At 37.8% G+C, this 9,013-nt stretch overlaps 1 protein-coding gene across 17 annotated transcripts in view; it reads left to right on the top strand.

Annotated features, from left to right (window-relative positions):
* The window catches only part of KLF12 (Kruppel-like factor 12), a 528,361-nt gene that overhangs the window by 346,576 nt on the left and 172,772 nt on the right, over window positions 1-9,013 (top strand). For all 17 annotated transcript variants that reach the window (XM_010839655.1, XM_010839659.1, XM_010839654.1 and 14 more), the window contains one exon: window positions 6,574-7,120. In XM_010839655.1, the coding sequence (XP_010837957.1) occupies window positions 6,574-7,120 (547 nt within the window). The remainder of the gene's footprint in view (window positions 1-6,573; window positions 7,121-9,013) is intronic.

Here is a 9,013-nt window from a genome sequence, read left to right as displayed (position 1 = left end):
CAAGCTGGAATCAAGATTGCCGGGAGAAATATCAATAACCTCAGATATGCAGATGACACCACCCTTATGGCAGAAGGTGAAGAGGAACTAAAAAGCCTCTTGATGAAAGTGAAAGTGGAGAGTGAAAAAGTTGGCTTAAAGCTCAACATTCAGAAAACGAAGATCATGGCATCCAGTCCCATCACTTCATGGGAAATAGATGGGGAAACAGTGGAAACAGTGTCAGACTTTATTTTTAGGGGGCTCCAAAATCACTGCAGATGGTGACTGCAGCCATGAAATTAAAAGACGCTTACTCCTTGGAAGGAAAGTTATGACCAACCTAGATAGCATATTCAAAAGCAGAGACATTACTTTGCCAACAAAGGTACGTCTAGTCAAGGCTATGGTTTTTCCAGTGGTCATGTATGAATGTGAGAGTTGGACTGTGAAGAAGGTTGAGCACCAAAGAATTGATGCTTTTGAACTGTGGTGTTGGAGAAGACTCTTGAAGAGTCCCTTGGACTGCAAGGAGATCCAACCAGTCCATTCTGAAGGAGATCAGCCCTGGGATTTCTTTGGAAGGAATGATGCTAGAGCTGAAACTCCAGTACTTTGGCCACCTCATGCGAAGAGTTGACTCATTGGAAAAGACTGATGCTGGGAGGGATTGGGGGCAGGAGGAGAAGGGGACGACAGAGAATGAGATGGCTGGATGGCATCACTGACTCGATGGACGTGAGTCTGAGTGAACTCCAGGAGTTGGTGATGGACAGGGTGGCCTGGCATGCTGCGATTCATGGGGTCGCAAAGAGTCGGATACGACTGAGGGACTGAACTGAACTGAACTGATATGTTAAGATAGAATGTGTATTTAAAATCTTACGTGGAACCTAAAAATGCTTACAATATCTCGACGTGGTTTATCAAACAGAGGACCCCTGCAGTGGCTGTATTATGCAACCCTGCATCAGAATATCTCGTATGCTGAGTTCTGTAAATCAAGTCACTCTGAGAGCTACAATAATAGATTTAGGTTCTGTTTGGAATTTTTAGTTCTAAAAAAGGAGGCACATTTGTTTCTGTCCCATAGTCTTAGTATTACTTAAAAGCACTTAATGCCTTTCATTCAGTCTTTACAACGATTTTATGAGTTTGGATTTAATATTACTCTTGGATAAACTCAGGCCTGGAGAATTTTTAATGACGATACCAAGATTGTATAGCTAATAATTAACAGGGCAGGTCATGAATTCAAGTCTTTTATGTCCAAATCAAATTTTCTTTCTATGATAACCACGTAACAGGCTCTATAACCATGAAGTCATGAACTGTATATATAGGCAAGTCACTCTACAGTCTTTTCTGAACACTCCCATGAAGTGATTTCTCAAAAAGTTATAAAGGTAAGCTTAAACATAATATTTAAATTCTTGCTAGCTGACTGGTGGGCTGGATGAATAGATGAATGGAGTGGTGGATGGACAGATAGATAGTTTGACACATCTTTTTCGTTTATGTGCCTGTGTGGGTCTTCCCTGGTGGCTCAGTTGGTAAAGAATCCACCCACAAAGCAGGAGACCTCAGTTTGATCCCTGGGTTGGAAAGATCCCCTAGAGAAGGAAATGGTAGTCCACTCTGGTATTTTTACCTGGGAAATCCCATGGACAGAGAAGTCTGGAAGGCTACAGACCATAGTGTGGCAAAGAGTTGGATGCTTGGGGCTGGTGCACTGGGACGACCCAGAGGGATGGTATGGGGAGGGAGGAGGGAGGAGGGTTCAGGATGGGGAACACATGTATAATTTTTTTAAATTAAAATTGAAAAAAAAAAAAAAACTCACTTAAGGACTGTAATAAGATTCATCTGATGCTAGTGGATGACTTTAGGAAACACAGCAGCTACTGTGAATACTCACATATAGGAAGTTTTAGATGCATTTTTACATTCACTCAACAAAATACCTAAAGCTGAAGTTAGAGTTTAAAACATTTATTTAGGAAAAGGGTGATCTGATTAGAACAGCTCACGTGTAAGCCTCATCTCACTGAAAGGAATGTGTTCACGGAATATTGTGCATTGTAGTTGAATTATTTTGAATCAAACTGGCTTTCGCACTCTTGAAGAAACAATATGACGCAGCAGTATAATCCTATGTATATTATCTTTCAGTTTTCACACCTTCTTATGAAGTAGATGGTTACATTTACCAGACTTTTGTGTGTATTTATGCATTTATTTCTAAAAGTATGAGAGGCGAAAAAATGATTGTGGACCCCCCTTCCAAAATATTATATCATTTTTTGGGAAATGAAAGTAATTCTCATTCTCTTTGTCATAAAATGCAGGGTGCCCTTTTATCTTCATGTCTTTAGAAGGAATTCTGTTTCTGTTGATAATATTGAATGTAGTTTATGTGTTTGATCATGTTTTCCACACCAGGATCATCAGCAGCAAAAACTTAGCTAGATGTTTCCCCCAAACACAGATCTTAATGGGCTTTTATTTAAAACAAACAAGCAGCAAAACAGCAGCAGCACTTAGCGGATGTTGCTGCAAGAGTTGCCCATCAGTGTTGTATCTAGAATTGAGTAGTTACAGACCAAGGGCAAAATTTTAGTATGAAATCCTTTCATTGTTCTTTTTTTTTTTTTAACAAAATTTTCTTTTCCTAATTGTGCATAAAACTTTTCTTAGTAATTTCTGTTTTTTTCTCAGTGTCTTTGCCTCTTAGATGCTGTTTCCTGGTAACATAGCCATCCATATCTCTCTTTCTCAAATCTGGCAGGATTTCTCCAATCCTTTCATTTCTAACTGCTCTCAGTACTTCTCAGTTGGTCTTTCTCCAGCTTTCTTTCTCTTGGCTACTCTCCCATGGCTTCCGTACAGTTATGTGTTTATGAATTCGTATCTCTTGGTCAATGTATTTCCGGCACTTTCTAAAATCCAAGAAATGAATTTCTAATAACAGTTTCAGGATCAAACCTTCCAGGTCTTTTCTCTTTCCTAATAGGAGGAGTACGCATACACTGTTTGGGAAACTGATTTATATAGTATTGCTGGTCTTATTGGAGAAGGCAATGGCACCCCACTCCTGTACTCTTGCCTGGAAAATCCCATGGACAGAGGAGCCTGGTGGGCTACAGTCTGTGGGGTCGCTGAGAGTTGGACACGACTGAGCGACTTCACTTTCACTTTTCACTTTCATGCATTGGAGACGGAAATGGCAACCCACTCCAGTATTCTTGCCTGGAGAATCCCGGGGACCAGGGAGCCTGGTGGGCTGCCATCTGTGGGGTCACGCAGAGTCAGACATGACTAAAGGGACTTAGCAGCAGCAGCAGCAGCTGGTCTTATGTGTGTGTATGTGCAGCTTGAAGCTGGAATTATGGATGGTATACCGGCCACATTATCACAGGAGAAGTGATTGGTAGGGGCTATGAGAATATGATTTATGTCAATACTGTAAATAGTTGAATGTTATGATGAGGGTTTTGTCCTCTTTATACTGATAAAGCATTGTTTTCGGACGTGCTGGCTGTGTTTCATCTGCTACATGTGAAATAGGAACGAGTATGTGCCTCTGTGATGATTAAATTCATGCATAATGTGTCTAACATTCCCAAATAAGATATGTTTGTCATCCAAAGGTTTGGTTGATCCTTCCTAATTTTTTGGATCATTTTCTATATTGTGGTTTGAGCTTATGTAAAAGCTATGTAGTTATCAAGGATTTGAATGCACCTGGGGTTCTTAGTAGGAGAAGGCAATGGCAACCCACTTCAGTGTTCTTGCCTGGAGAATCTCAGGGACGGGGGAGCCTAGTGGGCTGCCGTCTGTGGGGTCACACAGAGTCAGACACGAATGAAGTGACTTAGCAGCAGCAGCAGCAGCAGGGTTCTTAGTGGGCTTCCCTGGTGACTCAGATGGTAAAGAATTCACCTGCACTGCAGGCGACCTTGGCTCCATCCCTGGGTCAGGACGATCCTCTGGAGGAGGGTATGGCAACCCAGTATTCTTGCCTGGAGAATTCCATGGACAGAGGAGCCTGGTGGGCTACAGTCCATGGGTTCGCAAAACAGTCAGACACAACTGATGTACATACTCTAACAATACGGGCCTCTTAGTATTGGATCTTGATAGCTTTCTGGTGTATACAACAGAATTACCAGAGGAACATTCTCCTTCTATTTTTAAAAAACAGTAAGGAGTAAATTTTTATACTGAGAGATTAAGCTATATTACCTACAAAGTATAGACGTGTTCATAATATACAGAAGTCTAAGCAGTTTGCAAAGCTCATTGAAGCCTGATGCCTCAGAAACCATCTGTTTGCACTGTAAGCTCCAAATCTACCAACTGTATTGTCATAGTCTGCTAAAGTACTCTTTCATTTACTTTACAAAGAGTTTTCTGCAATGATGAATTATATGTCAAACTTGGGTTTTTAAACATATGTTGGAACTTTGTGTCCAAGTATAGTTAGAAAGAGGTTTGTGATGGAAATTAATCACTATCTCCAAAATTAGAATTTTGGAGCTCTCTAAATATAGTAAAAGAGAGAGGTTAATCTCAAGACTATATTAGAAAGCAAACCATGTTTGATAGTATGTACTCAGTGACATATTTTACAATTTTAATGACAAACCAATTGGGATATTTTATGAAAGCAGCTTCAACAAAGAATTCCTGTATGGGTATAACCCACTAATAAGAAATATCCTACCTTTTCTATAAAGAAATTAAATGATAATACTGGGTACAAATTGAAATACTCTTCTTATTGGAAGAATAGATAATGCTAATAGCTCTTTATAAAAGTTGCTCTGTTTATGGCATTTGTTTTTGTTTTCCTTTGTTTCTTAATATCTGAGAATATTTAAGTTCTTATTTCTCAATTTCAGCACATGACATTTTGTCATTTAAAATTTTATGCAGTATATATTTTGGATGGTTCATTTTGATATTTTCTAATTATCTTTTTGCGGGTAAGTAACCATGTTGACTTAGAAAAAAAAAATAAAACTTCAGCTCATTTTCCTTTTTAGTTGTTCTGGTACTATTGTTTAGCTTGTCTCCTTTCTTTTCTCGTTGCTAAATAAAATGCCCACGCACTATTGTATTTTCTGAATGGAGCTATAATTTATATTCTACAAAGAAAGATTTGAAGAAGCATGTTTTGTTCCTTTAAGTGTACGCTCAACTTTGAGAGAAATAGTGAACCAAATCTATTATCAAAGAATGAAATGAGCCAATTTAATGTAATTTTAGGCATTGTTGTTCTCATACCGTAATGAAGCTGAAAAAAGACTTTTTGATCTTCATGTAATAGAACAACAATGTCCTTGTTAGCCTGGTCAGATTATATATACCCAAAAATAATCTATTATAGTGTAACTCTCTGTTAAGGCAAGACAGACACATACTAGTTTGGAGGCCATTTTAGGCCTTGGAAATAGGCATTTAATAAATATTTCTTGAATTTATGAGTGAATAACTATAAAAGTAAATTATATCTATGCTCAGTAATAACACACTGAGCCCATTAGTTTGTGTGGAATATTGGATTCTTTAGTATTATTGATTGTTGTTCCTAGTATTATTATTAAATTTTGCTCATTAAAATTTGAAAGAAATGAAAACAAACTTGGACAAAATTGTTATCATTGTCTTAAACAACGTAAGCGTAGGCAACTTAAGATTTATAGAATAAGTTTTTCCTAAAATTATTATTTCCTAAAAATGTCTGTTGTGGAATTTCTTTATATTATTTTGAGAAAATCTTTTTCATTGTTAAGAGCTAAGTTATAATCCCATTGTTAGAAATGATTTGTATTGAATACTTTCCTAATTGAGTGTGGGAAGTTGGAAAATTTTATGCCCTGTTTTAATGCTCAAAACGAGAATGGTATGGTGGATATTTTTCCAAATACGAAAGCTGAAATGTCGTAGTGAGTTTCCCCCATGTTGTTGCCAGGCCTCCTATAATAGTATTGAGTAAGGGTTAAAATCATGAAATCTTAGAATTTTAGAGCTGGAAAAGATATTTAAGGTTATCTAATCAAAGTTTCCATTAGTTTATAACTAATGGAAACTGAAACTCCTAAGTGTAGTGGTGGGTCAGACCAACAAAATGAATGTTTTTAACTTTAGTTGTATATGTAATGTCTTAAGAAGACAGTATAACTACAACTGAAGACCCCATGCTGTAGTCCGTGGGGTCACAAAGAGTTGGACACAACTGGGCAACTGAACAATAGCCAAATACTTGGTACTCTGAACTTGTCTTTTAGAAGGTTTTATGTAAGATTGCTGTTCATTTTTAGGTTTCTGTGGCCTTTTTTCTTCTCCATAGTGTACTTACTTCCCTGGATTTTAACGACTATGTCGATTGCTCTTCCAGTTGTCTTGTACTTTTGAACTCTCATCTTTAATTATGATGACTGTCACAGAGCAGTATCTCAGATACTTGGAGAGTGAATTAATGTCCCACAGCAATAAGAGAAAAATTAATAAACATTGAAGTCATAAATCGTACATCTAGTAGAGGATGTGATTAACAGAGATAAACGTGTTCCATTTTTCTCCCCACAGTCTCCAAACGTCCACAAGTACCCCGATATGGAAGCTGTTCCCCTGTTGCTAAATAATGTGAAAGGGGAACCCCCGGAGGACTCATTATCTGTAGATCACTTCCAGACACAAACTGAGCCAGTGGACTTGTCCATCAACAAAGCCAGGACATCCCCTACAGCCGTTTCATCCTCCCCAGTTTCCATGACAGCGTCCGCCTCCTCACCTTCCTCAACTTCAACCTCCTCATCGTCTTCTAGCCGTCCAGCCTCATCCCCGACTGTTATAACATCAGTATCTTCAGCATCATCTTCGTCAACAGTATTAACTCCAGGGCCCCTCGTTGCCTCTGCCTCTGGTGTGGGAGGCCAGCAGTTTTTGCACATTATCCATCCTGTTCCGCCTTCAAGTCCCATGAATTTACAGTCTAACAAACTGAGTCACGTTCACCGCATCCCCGTGGTGGTCCAGTCGGTGCCTGTTGTCTACACAGCTGTGCGGTCACCTGGCAATGTGAACAACACTATCGTAGTACCACTTTTGGAGGATGGGAGAAGCCATGGCAAAGGTAAGAGACACAAGCGAGCCTTGCTTTATTTTACCACTAGAAGTAACTGTTATGCAAGGAAGTTACAACTAAGAAGTTCTGTGCACAGTGACACAGAGGAACAACTGATCTGCTCCTGTGAGTAGAGCACAGTTTAGTAGAAACTAACCTCGTTTTCATATAGGTATATGTTTCAGAATTATTCAGTCCGTATGTTTATGTATCAAGTCATATGATGTCAGAATTCTAATATGTGAATTTGCTAGATAATGTTTACCTTCATAGGAAGGACAGTCTATATAGTCAGCATCACTGCTTGCAGTTGTGAATCCCTCATAGAGATTAACAGTTATGAAAAATTTTTAAAGTATATCAAGATGTTTCTTCCTTCAGTTGTTCAGACTGGAACTTATTTATCTGGCAATAATATAAAATGACATGAAGTTCCAATGCTTGTTATCTGTTCATTGACTTTTGAGTAATTTGTAAATTAAGTTGCCATTAAAGTAACTCTAAAGTTAGGTGTTTGGCTAGAAATGCATCATGTAGTTAGAGTTCTTATCTTCATATAAGTCTAAGTTATTATTTTAAATAGGAGGAAGCTTCTATGAAAGAAATAATTCAAAATGCAGTATTAATATTTCCTTCTGGGGATTAGAAGCAGAAAGATGTTTTGTTACATGCTGCTGCTAAGTTGCTTCAGTTGTGACCAACTCTGTGTGACCCCATAGACAGCAGCCCACCAGGCTCCCCTGTCCCTGGGATTCTCCAGGCAAGAGCACTGGAGTGGGCTGCCATTTCCTTCTCCAGTGCATGAAAGTGAAAAGTGAAAGTGAAGTCTCTCAGTCGTGTCCAGCTCTTCGCTACCCCATGGACTGCAGCCTACCAGGCTCCTCTGTCCATGGGATTTTCCAGGCAAAAGTACTGGAGTGGGTGCCATTGCCTTCTCCTTTGTTACATGAGTTTATATAATAATATCAAGTTAATTATATATGATAGCTGCTCATGAAGTTATTTTTCTTCTTCTAAGTTATTTTTTTTTCTATTTTTAAGTCAAAGGAATTGTAATAACATAATGTTGTTGATTTTTCCCTTTCTGTAGATCTAAAAAAAAACCCCACCATTCTATAGAAATGTAAAATGTCTATAATCATCAACTCATATGCATGTGTTTCATCTTCAGAGTCTAGAAATAATGATGGATTAAGACTTAGGCTGTAGTACATTTTGCTTTGAATACCATATTACTGCCAAGCTCATAATTAAAATATGATGGATGAACACATAAAACACTGCCTTTGTGTAAAATGCTAGTAAACATAGTGGTTTTGGTTCTTGTAACAGGTAGGATTCAGTGCATAGGAATAATATTTGATCATGAACTTGGAGAATTTTTGCAAACATACAAAATTGTGCATGCATCTTTTGCAAGTTACTGTTTTATCTCCAATGAGTTTCTTCATAGCACATGACAGATTGCACCTTTTCAATTTTACCAAGTGAAAAATCTCATGGCTTACAACAGTCAAAGATTTAGACTGCAAACTTGAGATCCAGGTACTATGCTTACCTAACAACCATTTTTTATTTTTGGTGCTATTATGGACAATGGCCAGGAACTAGTCTCACCACTCTCTTTGTAAACTAGAAAAAAAAAGAAGAAGGGAGTATCTACATGGATTTTACTTGAGTCAAACTTTCTTTGATATTACTAATATTTCTAATCCAAATGAGCTAATCAATTTGAATAAGAGTAACATAATTAAAGATCACATTAGATACTTATTTTCATTTATAATTTGCAGGTGTGCTTTAAATACTTTAAGAATAAGCAATTAGAAAAAATATAACTTTGTATATTACATTATTTTATATATGTGTATACCATGAAATCCAATCTTTGTGCAGTATCAC

This window comes from Bison bison, unplaced genomic scaffold (genome assembly GCF_000754665.1).
Source record: "Bison bison bison isolate TAMUID 2011002044 unplaced genomic scaffold, Bison_UMD1.0 scf7180017864128, whole genome shotgun sequence".
In the NCBI taxonomy this organism is placed as follows: Eukaryota; Metazoa; Chordata; class Mammalia; order Artiodactyla; family Bovidae; genus Bison; species Bison bison.
The sequence above is the reverse complement of the archived record's forward strand: the minus strand, read 5'-3'. Positions and strand labels throughout refer to the sequence as shown.